Raw genomic sequence first — 26,273 nt, forward strand, 5'->3', positions numbered from 1 at the left:
TAATTTTTATCGACATTAATTAGTATTAGATTATCAGATTAATTAGATAATTCAATTTGCATAGTGTCATAAATAGTCATAGTATCGGTATTTTCTTTTATATCACGATATACTGTTTGTTCGAAGCCTGTACATTAAAATATTAAAACAGAACAAGGGTTGTGAATATGTATGTGTGTTTTGCGGACACACAAGGGTATCACGATAATTTCAAAAGAAGAAGGGAAAAGAAGAAAACAAGAAAACAGTTTTTTTGTATCAAATCAACTGTTTTGCAATGCCATTAGATTTGTTGTATAATATAAAATTTCCTATAATATTGATCCACAATATAAATTCATCTGCGAATACACATGATCATCTTTTAACAACTTATACAGAAAAATGTGTAAGAGAAAAAACTTTCTCTGGTATTATACAAAAAAACAACAGGGCTTATTATAAGATATAACTACCTACACATGTAAATTCGCATTTCAAGCGAAGTATTGATCCATTGATCCGATCTGCATATGTTGTACAATGCATATCGGGTTAAACAAACAAAATGCACAAATCATTTTTTATATATATAAATATATAAAATACATGCTACTATCTCTTTTGTACGTCAATGGATCAATTTCGAGTAAAGAACTTACGGTATATTGTGACACCACGTTCTTCAGTCAGATCGTACGAATAATGTTTGTGATATATTAAAAATATTTTGTATAAAGATGTTTTCTAATGATTACAATAATAAATACTTATTTATAACAATAACAGCATTTATATGCATTATTGTATATATGTAGCAGAAGGATATATCCGTCCGAGGAACCTTTATAGTTAGCGTCGACGACTCACGACGGGCGCTGAATCGTCACAATCATTTCTAGGGACACCGTGGATCCTCACACAACGTCGAAATTATCAGTGTCACTTACATTCTCACACTGATATACATATTGTCGACGACGTCAAACGCGAGCAATATCCTAAATACTTTCAGTCCGTCCATAATCGCGTTACGTCATCACATATTCACCTCCCAGAGTTTGAAATAGTTGTCGATCACTTCCAGAAACCACTGACGTCTTTTTGGATCCTTAAAAGCTGGCGCCAATGTCCGCAATTGTAGTTGCAGTAACGCTTCGTCGCCCAACAGGTTGTCTAGTTGCTTAAGCAACGCCGTGTCGCCATGCAACTTTAGTAAACTGACGTAAGTGAAGATATAATATTGCACCCGAAGACGTTGCACGGCCCACGCCTCCACGCTACGATTGCCGCTTGCCGATTGTATGGAACCCGTATGCTCCGCATACCATGGTGAAAAGTAATTGCCCAGCTCGAGAGACGACAGCTCCGCGACTCCCCGTGTCTTCAACCTTTCTTTTATTCGCGAATATACTTGAGGAGTGTATACGAATACCTGGAAAAAAACATTCCTTTCATTACACATTTGTCAAATGACGCGTCCGAATTTAGGATCTGCGAATTTAGGATCTGCGAATTTAGGACGACGAGATGCTTGTTGAGATCATCGTGTCCAATTAACGAAGAGACCTCTTGATTACGACATCGTATATTTCAGACAGAGAGTTACGTGATTTCACTTTTACTGACATTGGCGAGATGATGTAAACTATTAGTAAGAACTAGACTCGGTATAATAGGACGTGTTTTTATGCAGTTTACATATGTAAACTGAATTAAAAACGCATTTGTATTAGTCAAGAGAATGTACGATAAATGAGTTTTGTTTCACTTTTATCTAACCGAGACTGCAGCATTATTTTCACGGTAAGCCGATTGCAACAGTGATCAATGAATTGCATAATCAAGAAAGATGCGCCGATGCGAAAGAAACGAATTTCGTGCCTATTTTTATTATCGTTACGGCATTGAAGCGTTGATCGCAATTTCACGTAAGTGCAGCGCACATATGACATACATTTTTCATCTTTTTCTTAAAAAAAGAAAATTCTCTTAGTCGTGAATATATATTTATTATTCTATTTTGTTAGAATGCATTTGATTAATTATTGCATGCATCATTTAATGAATTATTGCAAAATTAACGCATGTATAACAGGTATTCATAGTCCGTTCTTATTTTAAGATTGTCTTAAGTAATGTCTCATTAATGAGACTGTGACCGATATTCATAGTCGATTTTTATATTTAAAACTGTTTGAAATACAGATACCATAAACAACAAGTATTAATATCTTAAAACATTACTTAAGACAATCTTAAAATAAAAACGGATTATAAATACCAGTTTGTGATTAGTTTATGACATCTTAAGATTACTTAAAACGATCTTATAAATATGAGAACAAGTATAAGAACCGATAATAAGATTATGAATACCGACCTATATCTCGCGTTAATTCTTATTTTGTTAAAAATGATTAGTTATTATTATTTATCAAAATATTAATGGATCACTTTTACAATCTGACTTTTAAAATTAGATATTCCGATCGCTTACTTGATAAAGCGAATTTCCCGTAATATAGGAAGCGATGTAGTGTGAACCGAAGTTCCTGATGAATCGCACAACACTCGCGGTATCGCCGACCGTGACGTTCTCGGTTTGCCGCAACACGGAATCGTCGAGGACGAGAGTCTCAGCGGTGCCGGCGAGTCGTTGATTATCACGAAATCTAGCGACACGTACGAGGACGTAACAGTGGTCGCCCGTGATGAAGGACGAGTTTATGCCAAGGTGCCTGGCTATGGCCGTCTTCGACCAACTACCAGTGAAGGCACGCCACGGCCTCTCGAGCTTCTCGAAAGTGAAGTCACGGAAATAGGCTTGCAGAAGCTGTCTGTAAATATAAATTGAATATATAGAGAAATCGCGTTATTTTGCGATTTATCATCGCCGAGAATACAAACTTTTTCTAAGCTTCCGCTTAGAATTAACGAATAACAAATTGCACTGTACTATTAAATATCAAAAGAGCAATGACAATACAATCTCTTGAGTTAAATAATATTTTATTATTTTTAACTTCCATGTGTGTCAAAATATAAATCAATTCATTTCTGTCATTAATTTTAAAATAAACAACTTCCATATTAATGTATGTACTTCGTAAATAATAAACTGAGCCAAAAATTTAGTACATTTTCTTGAGTTAAATTGTTTAACTCCATTGTTTTTTAAATCAATAATGCATTAAGTAGGAGCAGTGGCGACTTATAGAAATGATTAAAAATAACTCAAATTGAATATAATTTGATATTATAAATTTAACAGTGAGTATATATTTTTTATATCAAATTTTATATTAAATTTTATATCAAATACTCGCATTTACAGTCCCTGGCCACATTATTATGACCACCTTATCTTTTTTGTACTCTTTTCTATTTGGTTAAATTTTAAATATATATTATGATTTATTGAACAATTTTATGTCTAATCAATTAATTACAATTTGGCAATGTTAAATCAATTATATTTTATTATAAAATACAGCAAACAAAACATGCAAAATAAATATAAATTGTTGTTAGATATGTTAATAAAGCATAAATAAATAAGTTAAACATAAGTCATTATTTAACTTATGATATACAAATCTTTCTACCACTTTTTATAAAAATTTGCCAACTTATCATAAAAATATCAAATAAATTCAACAGTGATCATAATAATGTGGCCAGGGACTGTAGTTCATCGCGATACCATGAAAAGTTTGAAAATAACTTTGATGATTAGAGGTATATCCAAACAAGCCACATGAATTCTATTGATTTTATCTGTTTTTTTGCAAAGACATTGCGTGTAATCACATACCTGATATTGTCGCAAAATTCCATATGGAAATCGCCGTCGAAGACATTAGTGCTTTTGTCTGCTTGGTGTTGCTTAGGCGGCAACGGCGTGGAATTCTTGAAGACGTCGAGGGTGGGTTCTCGGAATATCCAGGTCTCCGTATCGTTACGCGGCACTACTCGCATACTGATGCTCAGGTAACCGTAACGACTGAAGACGTTCACGGCGCCGCCGAGTCGCGGACGCTGCGACCTGGTGATGTGGACGCCGATCAGTAACGCGAGCATCGATGCCAGGAAGAAAAGCCGCGTGCGTGACCACATCTCTGGGTGGCTACCTGGGTCAGTGATATCTGAAACACAGATCAAATCGGTACGAAATTTATCAAGTTATAAGCAAATAACAAATTAACTATGAAATTCATTTCCTCTCTAAAATATTTAAAACCTGGCAGTCTTGGCGCAATGTTTCAAATCTAAAAACTGCATCAATCCTATATGAAAAGAAAGAGTTTTGTTGAAGTACCTTAAAATTCAGCTAGATACAAATTTGAAAATAATTTTATTAGACTATTAAAATAATTGTATAGAACGCTTACTTATTGCTGATAGCAATACTACAAAAAATTTTAAGCATTCTAGCAATCAGTTTAAAGATCCTATGTATTATAATTATTTTGATGGTTCAAACAAAATGATTTCTATATACTGAGCTCACTCTGTACAAATGTATCTCCATAAATTAAAACGCTTCCTTGCAACGATATCTACCGTTAATTCACCGCGCCGTGGATGCCAGAGAGTCGCTTCTAGTATCTCATTCAATTTTGCACCATGAAGCAGCATTCGCATCTTCCGAACGTTGGGATACTGGGAAGCCTATCTACCATGAAACAACACTCGCATCTTGCGAATGTTGGGATACTGAAGCCTATCTCGATTCGAGGAAGTTGCACTACCGGTCTCCAATCGCACGTGCACGTCTGTCTGATGCACGAAGTCGTCGTTACCACGTTGTAACGTACTGTATCTCGTTGTATCTGTGGGTCTAGGTGTACACTCGAGGTGTTTGCACGAGCGAAGCTAGCGGCCTTCATCCCCACCTGGCTCGGACGAGCACCTTGGTCTACCAGTGTTCTGAATCTTTTCTCTCTCTCTTTCTCTCTTCCTTCGTGCATTTTGATTCAATAATTTACTACTTGTCGATCAGGAAGACGGCGAATGCACATCTTCCTCCAGACGGCGAGTGGGCGACCAGCCGTCCCGCATCCGTTTCGCTTCGTCGCGTCTCGATACGGAGGCGGACACCTTGCACATCATAATACGCAGACGATTATCATGACTATATCCAAGCTGTTGTGACGATCGTTAACTCGAATTATGCTTTTGAAACGAGCAAGGCGAAGTAAGAGGTCAAGATGACAGGTGTATGACGGCGTACACTTCCCGTAGATATCGGATAATGTTTATTATAACTACGATACGGAGTAGTTTATTTTCCACAATTGAAACTTGAAGGAGCAATATTGCTTATTCTATAATTTGAATTCGAATGGAGAGCGTAGTTACAAATGTTTCATGAATGCAACTTCTCCGGTAACTCCTCGAGAAATGCAAAAACAAGCTGACGGTAATAATTAGCAACAGTGTTGCGAAGCACTTTGAATTTTGCAAGATCGCACCGGCAAATCTCAGTCTTCTTAAATGCAATTTGGTGAAACTTTGAGTCTGCGTGAAACAAAGCAGAGAAAGTACATTTTCAGGCAATAATCTTTAGTCGATATAAAATACTGACGCATGAGTCATCCTTCCCCATCATTATATAAATAAAGACAATGGAATTTTAGAAAATATCATCGATTATATCACTGCCTTTTTTTCATTTTTTCGAAAAACAGTCTTAAGCCACGTGAACAATTCATAAAGTACCAGTAACATTTCGAAGTATCACGAGCCCGCAACAATGTCTTTTTCGAGAAGACAAGGCAATATATTACAATTATAAGAGAAGCTAGTTTACACCAGTTAAAAGGGTAAAAGACCGTTAGAATAGCAAAGCTGATTTTCTCCTATTCGCTTCTCATAAGAGATGATTAATCCACGTCTCTTAATATTTTCACTGAATTAAGCGTATCCGCCCGTATGTAACGCATCGGTGCGTACGCACTTCACGTTCTCTGTCACCAGAATCAATAAAAGTCCGAAGTGCAAGTCCGAGTGAAAGTAAAGTTGAACTGCAACTTCTCTCTCGTATATGGAACCGCAAAAAAAAGGAGCTTAAAATTATGACGGACGCATGATGTGGCAGAGGTCATTAAAACGATGTTAAAAGCGGAATACATACATAAAAATACATATACGTGATGTAGCATCGATGTTCAACGGAATGGAAGAAGAGAATGATGCGGTTCAATAGGAGCGTAACTCGCTTTGGAAATTCCATTAAGGATGGATAGAATTCGAAACGGAACTCTTGTTTTACCCGCAAGGGTACACCGATGAGCGAGATAGTAATTAAGTTTTCTGTCGTCCAATCGAAGAGATGAAATTACTTGGCCTCGCAAAGGGGAACAGATCCGATGGATTAGATTTGGTGAGAACAACGGAGTCAATTCGACCGTCCTGTCTATTTATCAAACAATCATTTAAGGTTACATTTGAGTAGACTTCCTTTTCAAACGGCAAAGGGTAAACTTGCGATATACATTTATTTTTCTCTGTGAATAATATATATAACTAATTTACTCGCGATGAGAATTATTCAACCTTTCTGACAACGAGTTTCATTTATAGATACCAATCTGAATAATGCATTCGTAACGGACCGTGAAATGCGGTACAGTAGATATAATAGATGATCGTGGTAGAAATTAATTTAACGTTTAATGAAGCTTCGGGGGAGCGGATAATAATTAAATCGACCATCATTAATAATTAACGGAGACCGGAAAGTTAAATGATGTTTAGCGTGCGTTACACGAGCACGTGCAATCGAACGCGCATTGCATCGACGTTTAACTGACATAACGAGTGCGCGATAGCCCGATTGAACTCCGCCGTGATTTTTATCTCTCAAACGACGCATATACGCCCCAATTCGTCTTCCTCGTTGTTACCAGGAATTGAACCGGCTGCATCGTTTTGCAGCCGCTCTCGAATCGATTGAAATTAATCCCCTACGGCCAAAGCGGATCGTATTTCCGTCGTGTTCACTTCATAGTTTGCCAGACTACTCAATCGCGGACTCTGGGGTAAACTTTGACATTCCTGTACGCTCCTGTCTTCTTTGCCCCAGTGGCCTTTGCAGTCTATGAGAATACCACGAAGCGATTAGCGCCAAGTTATAATTATGCAACCGCTCGATCGATTTTTATTTTCGCACATAGAAGAATAGCTTCGCAGATACGGTGAGATTAATTGCTTCGCTAATTTCATAAGACACTTCGTACGTACTTTTTTTATTTAAAAGTATTTCTTGATTTTGATGTATTAATACCGTGCGCTAATAAATTGTTTCGTTACATGTTGACTGGTAGAAGTTAAATACGTTACGTTCTCACTCAAAATAACCAAGAATAAGTCTTGGTTTATATGAGGTCTAATAGTGCTCGATATATCAGCCGTCAGCCACGTTGTTTTTTGTAACTGTAGTCTATATGACTAAACCTCACTGGGTCAACGCAGTGAAGGTGATGAGTCATATACATGCGAGTTATTTAGTGCATATGTTTTGTTCCATTATTGGAGTAATGCGATACCAATGTGGTGAATGTGAAATTTATTATTGCTGCGTGCTGTTTGCGTACCGACAGACGTTTCGTTTTGATTTTAAGGATGTATCTGAGCTATTCCAAAATAGTATCAAATTGATGAAACTTCGGAAAACTCTTCCTTTGTTATCTGTAATATACTAAAAAAAATTTCAAGTAGATTCACTAAACCGTTAGAGAGTAATTATTATGTTAATTATGATGATTGTAAAAATTTAACGCTAGTACTGGCCAATTAATCACTTATTTTCAGTATTAAAAATACTATTAATAATATTTTTAATACTTAAAATAAGTGATTAATTGGCCAGTATTAGTATTAAAGTTCTATAAGAGATGTTTTCTTACGGGAAACGCAACTTTGTCGAATGTAATTAGTAATAAAAGTATTGAAGAAATATTATCAAAAATTTTATTTTTTTTATACGTATAGATGCTAAATTACTGGAACTTTTTGCAAAATTAGATTAATTTTCACAATACGGTTTCAGAGAAATTAATTATTATTTATAACAATTTTGTGGTATATATGTATGGCTCAATATGGCATATTCTACCATATTCTGCCATAATAATATCTTTACATTGTTTAAATAATGCATATTTATCTTTTTTGACCATATTCCAATTACTTTTTCCGTTTTGCACTGGTAAATAATGTTATGTTATAGAAAGTTGAAAAATGACAAATAAAGTTAATAAAATATTGAAAAAATGAAAAATAACTTTTTAAAAATAAATATATTGTATTATCTACTATTTATATAAGTTATCACTAGATTTACTACACGTTTGGCGCAGTTATGCAAATATTTCGAATTTGGGGGACTTTTGTCAACGATTATATCTCAGATACATCCTTAAACGGTATCGCACTGTTATAGCTGGCCCAACGATACATACGAATCTCCGGTAATTCACGAGTAATAGGAAGTCGTTTATCGATTTATCTCGAAAAAAAAGATCACTCCATATACCCAGATTCGAAATTGCCAACAGCGAACGAAAGGAACCATACATATTCATGAGATTACAAGAGCGTCAAGACGGAGAACGTCTCGATTGTTTCGCTTACTATCACTCTGTTTGTAGATGATTACATCAAAGATGTTGTTTACCAATAGCTATTTGCGTTTTCTTTTCTCTATACAATAAAATATTTTGTAAGGATGCTTTATTTGTGAATGCAATATATGTACTTGTGAATATAATTATTTCGATGCAACGTATACACAAACGCAATTTTTATTCTATAGATTTATTAAATTTCCGTGCAATACTTCTCTTTTGTAAGTAATCAACATATCCGAGAACATATCTTATTAAAGATATCTGTAGTACTACATGGAAAGAATGGTTTTGCTAAAAATTGAATTGAATATCTGAAGAAAATAATTTTTTTTAAACTATCACAATAATTAAAACGCTTAAGCTGGTTGCTGGAATGTCAAAATTATTTTGCAACATTGCTCAGTAACCTTCATAATTATTTTGATAGTCCAATAAATTATTTTAAGATCTGTCTTTAGCTAAATTTTTAAATATTTCAGCAAAATCATTCTTTTTATGTATGTTGAGAAATAATATATGTGCTAATATTTTTATACCTTCAACTGATGCATTCGAATAAAAAAGGTCATGGCGACAGAGAGATTAAGAAAAGCTAAGTCACATTTCAAATTGGTAAAATAGAAAGAACGAGTTCCGCTTTCGCCGTTGCTTTCGAGGATGCGAGAGTGGTTTTCCACTCGCGTGATTAGGATTTTATGAACATTCCTACCAACACGACGTGACGTTGATGTCGCGTTTTTACTCTCTTTCATTTTATTTGTCTAATAAATTAATATATAGATTTCAAACAATAATCAAATAATAAACAATAAAGTAAAAGTAGTTCAGGAAGTAATATTAATTTTTATATGTGACGATTGTTTATTTTATATTTAATCAAAGTAACATCTACATATAAAATTTCAAAATGACACGTACTTTTGCAGTGGCGCCAACACTCATCAAGTGTAAAATAGAAAGTTACGTGAAACTTAATGTTGGTTCACGAGCATAAACCGGTACGTTCCTGTACGCCTGATTGCTTGTGCAGCAAATGATAAATAAATTTGTATACTATATGTATATGCATGAACATCTGCCAGATATCAGGTGGATAATATTCTGTATAGGCATCTTACAAAACTGAATAAATTTTCAGAATGATTTCTAGAAAATTTGATTTACTTGAAATAAAATAAATAAAAAATTGAAAACATAAAATACTAAAAACATAAAATAAATAGAGTTATATAAATCTTTATATAACTTTAAAAGAAGAGAAAAGTTATGGAATATCAATTTGTTTTATTGAAATAACTTAGTAGATATTCATATGATATTACTGCTTATTTTGGTACAAGTGTGTTAGCCATAAAGTGATATAGATAGAAATTCTTCAAATAAATAGAACAAACAAAATTTACAAACTGAAAATACTAAATAGAGAAAAAAGGTTGTAGTTATAAAACAGGAGTTATAAAATAGGATATAGAACGCCAACTAGTATATAGTATATAATTTTACACATTGTACACACACATACATATGCATACATTTTATTATTAAATTTAGTTCAACTATATCATTTGAAAGCCACATTCAAAGCCTCTAAATTAGATTGAAGTTACAAAATTAATATCAATACATAAAATACTCAAAATTACGTAAAAAGTACATACACACTTGTAAAATTATTTGCTACCTGCACACACAAAGCTGAAATATAACTTTTACACATTAATAATCAGTGTTCGTGCTACAACGCCTAAGCAGACTATGAATTAAGAAGTAATTTTGATGATCACCCTCAGAATGTAGCGTAAACTATGCAAAATATTGCGATATTATACAACCCTCCTACATATTCCATAACTGCCTTCTTTCGTCTATATAAAGTTAATAATTCCAATGCAAAAATATCATTATAAAACAATTTAAAAAGATTTGACATTATAAGATATACAAAAAATTTGCAATTTTTTTATGCATATATAATGTAATAATGCTAAATCTTTTTAGACCGTTTGTAAAAATTGCAAATTTTTTAATATCTTATTTGCATCAACGAACAATAGATTAAACTGATATCATCAACAATTCGTATTAAATAATTTTCTATTTGTCAAGAAATCTACATGGCAGAGAATATTTTTTTAACGCTAAATATCCACTATCTGTATGCGCGTTTCCAATTACGTTTAGTAGCGACATTATTGATGATCATGAGTAAAATAAACGTCGCATTTACATTAAAAATAGGTAAGATAAATTCAATTGTATAATGAGAAGGTTATATAAACCTTGGAAAGAATAAGAGATAATGTAAGGATTTCTATAGTACCTTTCAAAAAATCGATAAAACTAAGAGGCAAACTGAAGGCACGAAGGGGAAGAAAACTGGATAAGTCCACCTACGGCAACTTCCTATTAACGTATTTCTACCATTACGGTCGCAGTGAATTGTCGTGACGTAAAAGAAAAAAAAATCTCGGTCGAAAGATAATAATTGAACGTTGCGATAATATGGCCGTTGCGATTCGCTTGTTGCAGTGATATACAGCGGCTCAGAAGCCAATGGAGAAGAATTATTTAAGTAGCCTCGCGGTTGAAACTATTGAAAGGGGTATATTGCGTCGTCCCATTAAACGCAGGAAACGCGATCACAGAGCGTCGCATGATCCAAACAACTTTAGATCTAATTGAGGTACATAGGTCTAAGCAGACTCAGCTGCGGTTAGTGCAGCAGAAAATTTCAAGACGATCATCAAATACTATTGTCGAGCAAAATTGATTGTAAAACTCGGTATTTGAATTTAATTTTGTGCTGCTGCCGTAGAAAAAATATAGGTACTGGTTAAGGAAAATTGCAGCTGCACTGAGGTAGGTGTACGTTTTGCTCGTTAGCAAAACCAGTTTTATGCTGTTTTGAAGTAGAAACAATATTTTCAAATAAAATAACGAGATCAAGATACATGGTTGCAAAGTACAGAAGCAAACTGCCTCTCTCTCTCTCTCTCTCTCTCCCTCTCTCTCCCCTCTCTGCCTCTGCTAAATAACTCAAGAAAGTTTTTGTTTCATTTATAACTTTGATTTATAATCTTACAGAAATAACATACACGCAAAATAATTGACATAAAATACTAGAGAGATGACGCGCAGAATATTTTATTATAATAAAATAACAAGTTTAAAAAATATTTAAAAAATCTTTTTTTTGTTCTCTACATATATATAAGATATAAAATATCCTTTTGTATTGTAGATATTTTTAGATATCTTTATTTATACTTCCAAAGAAATATAAACTTTTATTTCTGAAAAATTTTATCGATTAAATGTTTGAGAGACTATTGAGCAGGACGCTTTCAGTTGAATTCCTTAAGCCTATTCTACAATGTGCTTTTTGTTTCCTGTTTCTTGCTTTTTGCTATTTTTTTGTATCTTGCCTTTTTGCCTCTTATCTTGTTTTTCGTTTTCTGTTGCTCGAGATAACGTTAACGAACTTCAGAAAAAACAGAAAACACATATCAAGAAATATAATTGTCGATAAAATGATCACAAAGAGGAAAAAAGCAAAAGGTAAAAAGCAAAAAACAGGAAACAAAGAGCACATTGTAGAACAACCATTACTTATTAGAGGATACATGCGTATAATTTTTTATTGCAAAAAACAAACACAGTTAATTCTACATTAATAAAATAAATACATTTTAATGCAGAAAACAGACGCAGTTAATTCTGTTTAAAATGCAATTTATGATCCAATATACAACATATGTGTATGGAAAGTGAAAGACTGCGATGCCTCATCAACGTGTTGACTTACTGCACGTGTACTCGGATATTTCTGAATAATTCAGCTGTTTCATATATAAGTTCCGTATCATATTTCAAGTGTTCAGTGTCATGTCGCCAAGTCTGTTTGCTATCATTTCGCAGCATAAAGAATGTCAGGAACGTGACATAAAATTTCGAAAAAATGCATCGTGATCAACAATCCATGTGAATTCATCGTCGCAATAATTTCAAATCATTGCGCGTGACTTTCACTCATTTCTCCTAAACGATAATATAAAAAATTCGACTTTTTTCTCAGACTTTGTATTACATTCAACCACTCTGTATTATAATACTTACATTCAATTTGAGTTGCAATTCCGTGTTTTTATTTTTTGCATTCAATGATGTATAAAAATTAAACATATTTTGAATGAAAAATTTACATATTTTCAGAGATCATATTAAACACGCAAAAAAATATTTTGCTGCTCCAGCTAGAATTATAGCTGATTTTTGTATCTGATAGAAAATTATGTATCATATGCATAGAATTTATAGCACAAATCTAAATTCTATCTCTGTTATCTATATGATTGATGCAACACATATACGATATCGCAGTACTTACTAGAAATTTATCTTAGTTTATTTTAGCTATTTTTCGTACTTAGATAATTTTTGCTATAACTGCAAGATCAGTTTTTTGAGTGAAATATATAAATATATGAGGATTAAAAGAAGAGCTCTTAAAAGCTCTTATTCTGAGAAGATAAAAAGATACGAACGGCTTACCCTACCGGATCACACAAGTTTACTCCATTTCCGTTGATTGGCTTTCCCCTCCGTACGGCAAAGCCTCCCTCCCCGTGACGCTAATTGTTATGGGTCACTGACTGTACGCTTGTTACAAGACACTAGAAGATAACTCGGCTTTCCAACGTTGCCGTTCCAATCAACTATGTTGCACTACACTTTTCTGTCTCAATTAATTACAATTTCTCGCGTAATCTTATCTTCTTTGCCATTTTTGAACTGTGTCGTGTTATAAACTAAAGCTAAGCTCGAAAATTTTCTACAATTTTTGGATTATCTTCGTGTGCACTTTCCGACGCATCAAAATTTAATACAACAGTAGTTTGCGTGATAATATTAGTGCATAGTCCGAAATTTGTCGATAATTTCTCATTATCGAGCAAAGTATAATATTTCTTTGAATATAAAATTTTGCCATATTTGGCAGTGTAACTTTAGTTTAATCAGACGTACGATTGTTCGCTGCAACGCGATATTGATAAGTATTTTCCCGCTAGCGACAGCAATATATCGTAAAAACAATTTAGCCGTCGCGACTGATTTCATAATCGGCAGCTCATTTAAATATTCACATATTTCTGGGAACGCAAAGAAAAATTTAATTGAATTGCATTTTCGATTGTTAGTATTTTAAGAAAAAAATATTATAGAATGAGATAAATGTAATAAATCTTTATTGACGTCATTTTCATTGGTATAGTCATATTAATTTTCATTAATAGATATAATCTTGCGTAATCGTCGAGCACAATAATAAAAACAATAACCGCACGTGCCATGTTTAATTACACTGGATAATACACCAATTTAAGTCAGAAAGCTAGACAAATGGTTATTTTGGATATTACGTAATAGAGTAATGTGAATGTGTAAACTAGTTTAAACTCGTATCCTGCCAGCGTTTAAAATACGATGTCATAGGAGTGGTGATAGAGTTTAATTTCAATTGAAAATAATAATTTGCCGATATACTGTTTAAAAAGCAATACAATTTCTAGGAAGAGGCATTGAAAATGATCTTGCATGAGTAATGTTAGCGACATCGATACGTATTGCACAATGAAATCATTGAATCGCGGATGCGGTCGATTACACGAACGACAATCTTGACTTTTGAGCGAGTTAGCCTTCTTTTTCGCGTAAAACCAATTCCGTATGCGTCGCGATCGAGGTCATTCACTCGACTGACGCACGAATGTAAATTAATCTCGTTGTCGCGTATGATCCTGCAAAGCAAGCGTTTATTTTTAAAAGTGTATTAAGAGATACCACATGAAGTGGCCTCACTAATCTCAGGAAAGAAATATTAGCAGTCTTGATATAAAATATGATTTAATAAAAACATAATTTTATACTGGTGTTTTTATACTGGGTTTTTATACTGGGATTCGCTGAGAACAGTGTAGAGAATATAAGAACATGCAAAAACAAGCAATACGTTTTTATACTTTAAATTTTATAAACGTCTTATTTGTTAAAAAGAACATTCTATGGTAGCGAAATTATTCATGAGAAGCCAGAGCTGAACAGATTTTTTAATGTCAAACAGATTGCTATGCACAAAACGTACGTCGTTAAAGGACTTAGCCAAGGCTTCTTTCCATTCAACCTGCATTCTCTTTGTCTCGCTAAACGGGTAAAACCAGATTTTTACAAAATTGCGCTATTAAGGGTTGTTATTTTTCGCTGTAAAGTGTTATTACCCCATCGGATGCATGAAAAGGTCTTTCTTTTATATCCGCGAGATTCCTTCTGACATTTGCATAGGTATGCTAAATACGATGCCCGTTTGCACTTAGATTGAGTGTTATATATACATATATATATAATATTTATAGTCACGCAAAACTGCATCACTCTTTGAGTACAAAATTCAAATATCAAACAAAAGGATAATCGTATACGGAAAAAACACTTTTGCTGAAGTATCTAATAATTTAGTTAAGGAGGTTCTCCAATCATAAAAAACACATATATTAATATTTACGCTTTAAACAAACTACGTATGTATATGTGAAAGTTGTGTTCATAACATTCTGTTTTCATTGAGCAACACATTTTTAAATTACTTATTTTATTTGTTATTAGTTTTATTGTTATAAACAAAATTTTTTTAAATAATAACAAAAATCTAAATTTTTTAATATAAATATATTAAATAGTGAACATAACTTATGCAAAGTTTCATTGAGATTCACTAATTTATTTATAACAAATAAATATTTTGTTTATACTTTGTTTTACTGAACAATTAATGTCTGCATCTCAACTTTACATAAAAAATTATTCAACCTCTTTTATTACATTAATAAAATACAATATTTAAAAAATGTATAAATTAATTAAAATCTATAATTAAACTGATCAAACATCGCAAATAAATATTGTGGAGGTATTTACAGTTTTTTTATATTTATCTAAAAATGTTTTTCTCTCTATTTTTCTATCTCTTATCTTTGTTTCTTTAACATGCTGCATTTTACGTGTTCATTTATATTCTCTGTCGGGTAATAACACCTGCGATATAGCTGATTACAAATGCTTCTAGAAAAATTCCTTCCGTTTTTATTAACTTTGAAGGAGAATATCACGATTTTATGGCATGCTAACGGATCATACACATTACTTAGAATTCCCCGTGACATTTACGCCAGAAATGGCGACTGCATCTTCGCGAAGTTTTACCAATCGGTGGAACGTATCTTCTCTGGTTGCAACACGAAGGACCCTATGCAGCATAGGGAATCGTTAGCGAAGATCTTGTTAGTAGTCACGTTTACGTCAAGAATATACAAGATGATTTCGTAAATAATATTCAATTCTCTAAAGGAGATCAATATATAAATAAAATTATCATTTATAATACTAATTATGTATGCATGAATGCATAAAAATGATTGACAAGTTGACAGGTTACTAAAAAAATGAATTATTTTTTTTTGTGCTAGAGTCTCATGCAATCTCGTCACGCTCGTAGATTTATTAAACTGCTAGTATAAAATAAGAATAAATTCCATCTTTAATACGAAACACGAGAACAAAAATACTTTTGAGGCATTAGCTCTAATGTTCAATTTCTTCACTTCCAGATAAGTTTCGAATAACCTTGTCTATATCTGCATTGTAATCTGGGAGATATCTCTTAGATAAAGTTATTTAGAGGTGAAGAAATTGGATATAAGTCACGAGGAACAATTCTTCGACTCCGTTATGATTCGCCCAGCCGTGAGCGCGGACAATGCAGAACACGAAGCGTTCGAGCATGAACCAACAAGCAAATACTTTCGATGAGGCAAGTCTTAGAATTTCGCTTAGATCGAAATTCTCCTGCCGTCGCGCAAGAAACACTGTGATTTTACGTTTCAATATATTGACAGAAAATTGAGTAGTTTTGATGAGAAATGTCGACTTGTGTGTCTCAGGAATTCTCGATTTCACGTGTCCGCATGCATATATATTGATATTCTTATCAACATTGTATAATAAATCTTTTCAATCCATCACATCATCTTAAAGTTCACTATAATGCAAGTGACAAGTTATTGATAGTATAAATCGATGTTGATGGTATAGAATTAATGATACAAAATTGTATATCGCAAGCAACATGTCAATGTCAATACCTCGATTCATACTTACATTTTGTCTCGGCACAATTCTAAAAAAATTCTATAGTGGGATACAATGGCAAGAAAACATATAATCTTTTTAATGCGAACAGATCGTGATATGCTAAAAATTCTTCCAAGATATTTTTAGACGTTTTTATTTCCGTCTCCGTCATGATATTAATTTCCACCCTAAGTAACTCGCAAATATAAACGTCATGAGTATGATTATCATGTTCATTAATATTTCCTTATCTTAGTCAACCAGTGTCAAAAATGTAATGCACACGCTTACAATAGCGTGCAGACTTTAACATCGCAATTCTCGTATTATCCTCCGTTGAGTTTGTGATTAATGAAAAAGATATACAACCTGCAACCTGATTTGTGATTTCCTGGTGGACAGTAGGTAGCGTGTTTGCTGCGATAGGCGCTAACCATTTTACGTTTCCCATGCAGCGGCACGTTACCGATACGTTAATATTTACATAATAGCAGAATAACATGTAACCATTGATGCCGCACAGATGTGATAATACTCATACCTTAGCTGAGTTTAAAAACAAATTATTTCTTAATTTTTCTCAGACTTTTTGATAAAATCTTAATCACAATTTCCATAATTTTCATGTGCCTTTAATGTTATATTGCGTAAAAAAAACTTATTACAAGTTGGTAAAAAGACTTTTTTAACAAGCCATATATTCTATTTTAAAAAATTAGAAATTACACCACTCGACAGAGCAACGTTTCAGTTTTAAAAATCTGTATTTTTAATTGCGATACGATGATTTTTAACGGAGTTACGAGCAATAAAGTTAGAATGTTCCTTTTTACTTAATCCGCGAGTAACTCAAGAAAAAAAATCGTAGGAACATTAAAAAAAAAACGATTTTGTAGGGCAAGCTTCAAGCTTTCACTATAGATAGTCGAAAATTTGTTTAAATTTTTTTTGGGTGCGCTACAGACCTACAAAGTGAAAAGAAAATTTTTCATTTTTTCCGGCTCTAGTTTTCTGTATGTAAAAATTACAAAACTCACATAAATTAAAAAAATATAATAACCATTCCAAAGTAGAGATTTCAAGCTTTAAAACTCTTTTTTTAAATTTAAATTTTGATCATTTTTAACGAAGATATTGATGGGGAAAAATCTTTTTATCAACTTGTAAAGGGATTTTTTCTCTAACCTAATATTTTCTTGACAAAGATTTTTAAAAAGATAAACAATAATAATCTGCTCGTTATTGAAAAGCAATGTCGACTATATTAAAAAACCGACCAAAGACGAGCAAATAAATTGAGATGTTATAAGTTATTACTAGAAATTAATGTTTAATTATACACTCCAGGCCAAAAGTTTGGATACATTATATTAAAAATAAGCGAAACTATGTGTGTGACTTTACAAAAGTCTTCTTCAGTCGTAAAGATATTACAAAATTAATTAGTTAATACATGAATAATTAAAGATTAAAAGGTGCAGAGTCACAAAAGTTATATTTACGTCCGGAATATACAGTCAATATGTAAAATTTCGCAGTCATCGCAACGATCAGAGATTTTTAATATTTTTAATACAACCAGAAACTCTCGTATGCCTTGACGGCTCCGAACTGTTATCGATGCAAAGGAATCGCGTGTTCAGTACGGAACAATTAAAATAATGATAACAGACAGAGGCGTGCTAAGGTCAGTGAAGTAAGTATAATCTGCAAATGATCTGCTTCAATAACTCGAAAGTGCACGCGCGACTAAGTATCCTGGTTGCGAAGCCTTGTAATGTTCCGTAGTACTACTGTTATACGCCTTGTTCCTGGTTGAAAATGTGGGTAACTGGCATAAGGACGGTCAGCGTGCACGTGTGTTATGATACAACGGACCTACCGTGCGAGTCTCCTTTTATTCCGGGTGCTAGCGTGATACCCGTGGCTCGGTATCGCGTGCGCGGTACGGTCGCGATAGAGTGTGAAAGTGCGTGATACGGGTGATAGATGTAGTGAAAACCTATGGGTAACTCTAAATGGCGTAGTCGGGCGCTTTGTGCTCGTGCAGAATTCATTCCCCGCACCTGCGAGACAATCGATTAGATCTATGAGTAATAAGCGGCTCATAATGAACTCACGAATAATAAAAGCCTTTACCTAGCTGAGTCAGTCTCGTCACCCGACACTATGTTGCAGCCAGACTGATTAGATCCATACGTAATAAGTGTTTCGAAAGATAGATCTCTTACCGCTTAAAAGACTGATTGATCTTAACTGATGATCTTTGAAGTTAAAAAAGGTAATCATTTTTTTTTAAATATTCTTATTTGCATTGATTATAAATTCGACAAATATTCTGATAAAGTTAAACAAAGTTTATTATTATCATCGATGATCATAATAAGTATGACTGATTGTATATGCGGATAAAAGCTCTCGACGAAGCCTCGAATGAATGATAAGATACATCCTGGTTTTAAGTGAGTGCAAGTACGTAATTTCAATAATGACAAGCAATTGTGATTCGCAACGTGAAAAACAGGATAAAGAGACAGTAATACGAAGTAAAAAAAGACGAGTGTATACATCCATTCGTAACTATTCTATTATTAATCTGATATACATCTATAATTTTCACATTATATTCAACAGACTATGACGACGAGAGATTGCAATCGCACATATAAAACGTCATGTTGAAACGTAATGTACAAAACGCGTCAACGTTAATTTAATTAATAAAACTTAAGTTGCATTTTATTAAAATGATATATTTTGGAAAATATTAAGAAATACAAGTTCCATCATATTTTCGGTTGCATCAGTACCAGTTCATTAAATCTACGTTGCAATATTCATTATTCGTAGTTTTGCAATATCCTTTTACTTTATAGTTTAAAATAGAAGAAAACATATAAAAAGATACTTATGTTAAGTAATAATTAAAGTAAAAATCTAGCATCTTCATAATTTAATAATAATTCATGTGCTTTTTTTGAATAACATGTATCCTTATGTCTGAAGGTTTTCATCAAGGACGCGACGAGCCATCGTTAATTAACTGTAATCAGGTGAGCAGCATCAATACCATGACCTAAATATTTCTTTAATACTTATATAATATAAAAACACGATTGCCCCACTGTGTTATAAATTTAAGAAGATTTAAACAATTAATATGTGTTCTGAAAATTCAGTAAATCTCCTGAAAAATATTATACAGCACTTTTCAATGATGAATACTTCAACAAATAATTTAATTCAATTAAAAGTAGAAGAATAATAATAACATAAAGGTAATTCTAAAAGATTACTTATTTAAAAGTATTTTATATAAAAATTGAATGTATATTATTATTTTAATACATATTATTAATATTGATTATATTTAATATTAACGTAAAGCGAAACATCGATTTGATTGCTACATAAACCTATTGCATTGAACTTGCGGTACAGCGACATCAATGCGATGCTCGTTTATCATTCAAGGAGAATCGTTCGAAAAATGTAGACACTCCTATTGAATTTACATAATAAGTCAACGTAGAAACCACGTGACAAATCAGCTGTTAACACGCAATTCACTCGTCTACGTTACTGTACGGGTAAACGAACCACTCGCTTCAGCATAGTCGAAAGTAGCTCAGCGGTTTCTGGAGCAAATCAAGTGCAACAAATGCGTCTTTTTTATATAATTTTTTTAGAATCATTACACAAATTGCGAATTGAAATGATTGCCAAGAATATAAATATAAAATTAAAAGTGGCTATCTGATTGTCATGTCACATCAATAAAAACACAATTCGCGTGTATCTAACTGTAGTAATGTGAAACCAATTTAATTTATCTATCATGTAAATCATGTTAACGCAAGAACTGCGTTTATCGTTAAATGTAGCAAGAGTACGAGCCAAAATGCCCATGGCTTATGTAACGGATATTAAATACTCTTTCAAGAAGGGGCTATTAAATCATACGCTATTAATTATACGCACTGATGCGCAAGTGAGGAGTAAATTCTCGTTCGAATGAACGCGTTCGCATGCCGCGCCAGAAATCAAAACCTGAGTATTCACACGTGTTCGGCATATGCAATCGTTGAGCGAGAAAGGAAGGAGATATCCCTTCGTAGTAATTGATCGCAATGAAAATCTGTGGCGCGTAGCTTTTTGCGCGAGTTTATAAATAAATCGCTCGGTGATTCTGTCTGGAGCGTTTTATTAGTCTGACGCATAAGTGCGTGCGAACACGTAGACAGACAGTCGCATGCTGCTTTCACCCATCGAAGGTTGCATTCGTAATTAGACGGAGACGCGCATACTCACAGCATTTCTATTCGCTCCTTAATTTCTGTATTTGATCCTTCGACTTTTCTTAAGCTTTCACAGAACGAGTTTGACAAGCCGCGTACGAGTATCCAATACAATACGTATCCCTGATCAGATTGCTCGGCAAAAAGCAACTCAGCGATAGACCGAAGGTTAATGTTTTCATGGCGCGTATTAAAATTCTTTTGAGATCGCAGCATTCGCAGCAAGTCATGCGAATGACTAGGACGAACTTCTTCGGCTCCCTAAGTACAATGAGTCCAAGGCTGATATGCCGCAACCTAACTTTCTGTTGGAGCTGTCTGTCGTCTTCAGCTTGGCACTGATTGCTAAATATTTCGTGCCTCATTTCTCCTCCGACGCAGTGCACCTCGCCATAAAATACTACGTTTTATGCACTCTTGTCATTATTAAAAGATATTATATGTGAAGATATCTATAAAAGTACGTATATTATTTCCGAATGTCAAAATAAAATTGAATAATATTAAATAATTAAATAATTATCATTACAAAATTTTACTATCAATAATTTGCTTGAGATATATTTAGTGAAATATACCGAAAAATATTGAAACATAAATAAGAGGAGAAATATCATTTTCTGTCAAATTAGATCTTGATGCTTAAGTAATCTTCATATACAAGGTGATCAGTAATGACCTCATAATCTCAAGTAGACCGGATTAAATTGAGTCGAAAAGTCCTCTACCATTTTACAATTTTTATAATCGTTAACAAGATATTCATTTTTAAATATTGCCGAATAAGTGGATAAAATCAACGTATGAGACAATTTTAAAATATTTTTCAGAGTTCTTTATAAAATATCTCTCTTAAAGATGTTTCTTAAAGAACTCTTAAAGATACCTTAAAGTTGTTTTATACGTCGATTTTAGACATTCTGTTCATTGGATAACTAAAAGAAAAATTGCCAAATGACAGAGGACTTTTCAACTTATATCAGTTCAGTCCACTCCTCCTGCCTTCGAACACTCTGTATATATATATATATATATAAATCAATTATCAGTTTTATAGATATTGTGCGCCGATTTAGTTTGTAGAACTTGAAACACAATCGTGAACAAAAATAATAATCTCACAACTAAATTAATTAATTGTCAACAGAATAATCTAGCATCTTAAGATATATTTAACGGGATAAATTTAACACGAGATAAACCTACTTTTCGTTTTATCAATCTAAATTTATAATTAATATAGGTGCAACTTATTATACGATAGTGCAAGCATATAGACGGTCATCATTTTAAATTGTAATTTACTGCCTCGTGAAGTTCTTCAAACATTACAATCTCTCAATTTATCTCTATGAAATCCTCATTAATTCTGGAACGGAAAGTCATAACATAACTAATTGTAAGTATAATACAATCTTGCAAGTATAATAATTTACATTGTCATTATCTCGTAAACCTATTTTCTATAAGTGATATCTCTAGATACGTAAATAGAATTTCTGCATTTTTATTTGTTAATATATTACGTCTACATCTAGATTTTACATTATAAATGCATTTTAGAGAGGTCATCCATTATGATTTTCATTAGATTTAGGTGATTTGCGATTGCATAATTACAAATATATCCTATTGGTTGAACGATGAAATAAACGAAGCGCATTGAATCGCGATTAGCGCAACTAATTCGGATAGAATTTCGATTGATTCCACGGAATGTGATACCAGAATATTCAGTAATATTAGAAGCAGCGAGTTCATACATATACATGTTTATTTTTGACGATAAATTCTCTTCCTGAAAGGAGATCTAGATTTACTATTCCAGTTCGCGACAGATCAGCTCCGTTTCTTAGTCGCCGGTTGGCGACCGATCATGATTTATGCCAAATTATAGATATTTTGCAATGTTGATAAAACGTCGTAAAGAATGTTTGTCCTAAATACTATGCCTTTTGTGGGTGCTTAACCAATGTCATAAAATCCGACTACTTCCTACCGATACTTTTCGATTACACAACCATGGATAAGAAACCTTGAAACATTTTTAACAAACCAAAAAAATTCCTTACTCTTTAGCTGTTTTAGCACACAAAATTTGAAATCAATTAAAACGAAGTAATTGTACTGATGCACTTTTTTTAAAAAGTGTACTTTGATCTACATTTGTATTTGTTTCGTTTGGCCTAAAATCTCACAGAGCAATTGAAAATACAAAGCATAAGTTGAACTGATATGGTTTTAAAAAGTTTTAGCGTTATCGAGAGCCAAGATGTGAGAAAAAGATGAAAGCTGATTCTCTCTTCTCCACAGAACAAAGAACATTCTTACATATAAGAATTATTTATCTCTCGATCGTTGCATAGATAACTACATTACGTTGGCATCGTTAACATTATTAATGATTGTGTCAGCATCGACTTCTCATCATCATATAAAAAAGATATTAATTCTATGTAATTGCATATTTTTAATCGATTATCTCATTCCTTAATTTTCATCGGAGATTTTGGACATAATCATTATTGTAATTAATTTATTATTGATATTAATGACGAAATCGATAAAAATGTGTTCTTCAAATTAAAAATGTGCGATTGCGATTTTACAAGTGCAATTAATCTTAATAATTATTTAAATCATAAGAGATATAATCTTACCTAAATACTTTAAGGTATCCCCATCTTCGATACTTCAGCTTGTTTATCCAGAAGAGCAGTTAAATGTCATACAATATAATTCGGAGCATTAATGATCATCGTTATTAATTCTTCAAGTAGGCGACAAATCGAATGGCTTCTCCTCACGACACTTGTAAACATCTAAAGAAAGCGTCACCTAATTTCAAAATTAGCCAATATGCACAATGCAACTCCAATCGTTCTGTATGATTGATTCTGGATCATCCGGCTACCATGTTACATTATTCACACACAGCCGATCATCGCGTACGATCGTACACCGATCGATCTATGCCGGAACGAAATCTTGTCGGCGATCTTTTGCGGCTGCATCCATCTCCCGGACCTGTCGACTGTCGGTCGATCGATAACGAACCGGACACCGTGTTTCCGTATTCTCGTCCCCGTTACCCACCTCGACGTCCGATACTTGCCCTCCCCTTTTCGCGGGGGATGCTGAGAGTTTGATTGCGGTGACGCGTTGAATCGCGATTCGATCGATCGATCGATCGGCGGATAACGAAACCGTGTCCGTCCTCAGCTCTGTGCGGGCACGTGTGCACGCCTCGTCGAGGGGGTTTTCCCGATCAATGAAGTGGGGGACACTTGGACGATTCCGCCGATACTGAGCGATCGATCGATCTCGAGCGCGATCGACGCGGCTCTCTCCTCGTGCCGGGTCCTCGATCTGACCGTGGGCACCGAACGTCTACGACTGCGGCTGAAATCTTGAATCCACTCGCGGCGAGCGAGCGAGTGAGCAGGCGAACGAGCGACCGCGAGAGAGCGTACAGTATATGCGAGCATACGTGCTTATTGCACTATATGTGGGATACGTGCGTATCGTGTGCGTGTACGCCAAATGTGCGTGTGCACGCGGGTAGTCGCGCGCGATCGGCAGGAGAGGGGCGATATTTTGTTCCGCTATGGATGACAGATAAAAAGATCCCCGTTTCCTGCGGATCTTCCGCAGAGTACCGGATGCCGACCGATTATTTTTCAAGATTTGGTTAATACTGACTTTTTGTACATTACAATAATTTATACGCGAAACTGATATAAATCAGAGTAGGTGACAATAATGGGGTATTATAATGGATATCATTTTTTTAATATATTTATTTATTTATCTTAACATTTGTATCTTTGTTATATCTTTCATCAGAAGGGATTCATAATATATTCTTCCGTAACATTATGCGAGAATATGTTGGAAACTACATGTGTTTCATAATGTCTTACTCCAATCTCTTTGTGCGTAAACCATTTCGGACGACCTTCACTGAGCAAGTAGGAGAACGATGTCAATTATACCCTGGTGCACACATACGAGCGAAGGCGCCGTTCTTGGATCTGATTTACATGTCATTTTCCATTTTCGCTTAAGTATAGCTCGGCTGTATCTGTTATCTTCATCTGAAAAGACTGCACTTAAACGTATATAAATGTCAGCTTGCAAATCCATGAATGCAAAGCAGTGTCACAATAAAATGGAAATTTTCTCTTGAAATGAAAAATATCATAAGGAAGATGAAAAATTATAGCGAAGAAAAGACAAAAAGTGTACCGCTAAATAAAACCGACAAGAAAGATATAATATCCGCTTCGCTAATGCGCGCACGAATATTCAGTTACCTGTAATTCTGAATTAATTAACTCTTCGACGGGGCATGAATTAATAAATAGCGTAATAATAATCGTTTCGCTCGAATTCAGTCGACATTTCGCAAAAGGCTCAATAATAGTTTCGTAATTTTTTAACCGCTCCGCGTTTCATTACCTATACTAACTTCCTTCTTACGATAATGCCTCTTCTTGCCGTTCCTTAACAATAAAGCTTAATTTGCGCCACCTCTAGCGTCCGTTTCCGTTCTCACGTTCATTCGCCAGCAAATAGATTCAATTGTCTTTTCTCCCTAACACCTTCGCTCTGCTCTTAGCGCGATCGGGCGGAAGGGAATTTTGAAAAGTTTGTTCGCAGAAGAGCAAGATGATATTTACGACCGTCTTCACAAGCGAGTATTTATTTCGCGTCTGGTTATTACGTGTTACGTGAAGTGTTATATGATCGCGAGTACTGCCGGTGAAAGGCATTTAAATTTAGCCCACGCCGGGGTGTCTTGCAGGATGCGCAATTGTGTCAATGTTTTTGTTGTATATCACAGGATGATCCAGTCTTCAGGACGCTCTCACTGCGGGATATTCGCTTGATTGCATTCTACAAATTCAGTCCAAGTTCGTTTCTCTTACTCGCGAATAACGGATAGAATAGATAATTACATATCATTATCTTGCGATGGTAATCTATAATCTGAGCAATCTTCTTAACGTTACTCCGTGAGTTAGGTACAGGAAATGCAGTACAAATAAATATAAAAGCTCAATTAAGCTCATCCAGGCACAAACGAACCGGTTGCGATAAACATGACAGAAAAAGCCGTGCTTTAAAGATGAACCCGCATTTTCCCTCCTAGGAAGAAAATATATGTGACCAT

General features: G+C 34.0%; 1 protein-coding gene across 2 annotated transcripts; it reads right to left on the reverse strand.

Annotated features, from left to right (window-relative positions):
- Positions 1–24,560, reverse strand: tsl (membrane-attack complex domain containing protein torso-like). 2 transcript variants are annotated; one of them, XM_018455888.1, is made up of 4 exons: positions 23,758–24,560; positions 3,797–4,127; positions 2,480–2,819; positions 1–1,414 (listed from the first exon to the last, which is right to left on the reverse strand). In XM_018455888.1, exons 2-4 carry the CDS (start codon positions 4,096–4,098, stop codon positions 1,019–1,021), a joined length of 1,038 nt encoding a protein of 345 aa, XP_018311390.1. In that variant the 5' UTR covers positions 4,099–4,127; positions 23,758–24,560; the 3' UTR covers positions 1–1,018. The 2 variants fall into 2 exon arrangements, with proteins under 2 accessions (XP_018311390.1, XP_018311391.1); XM_018455889.1 differs by lacking the exon at positions 23,758–24,560 and adding an exon at positions 4,546–4,597.
- Positions 24,561–26,273: the final 1,713 nt, after the last annotated feature.

The sequence above is a fragment of the Mycetomoellerius zeteki genome, unplaced genomic scaffold (assembly GCF_001594055.1).
Source record: "Mycetomoellerius zeteki isolate Tzet28-1 unplaced genomic scaffold, Tzet1.0 scaffold52, whole genome shotgun sequence".
Lineage (NCBI taxonomy): Eukaryota > Metazoa > Arthropoda > Insecta > Hymenoptera > Formicidae > Mycetomoellerius > Mycetomoellerius zeteki.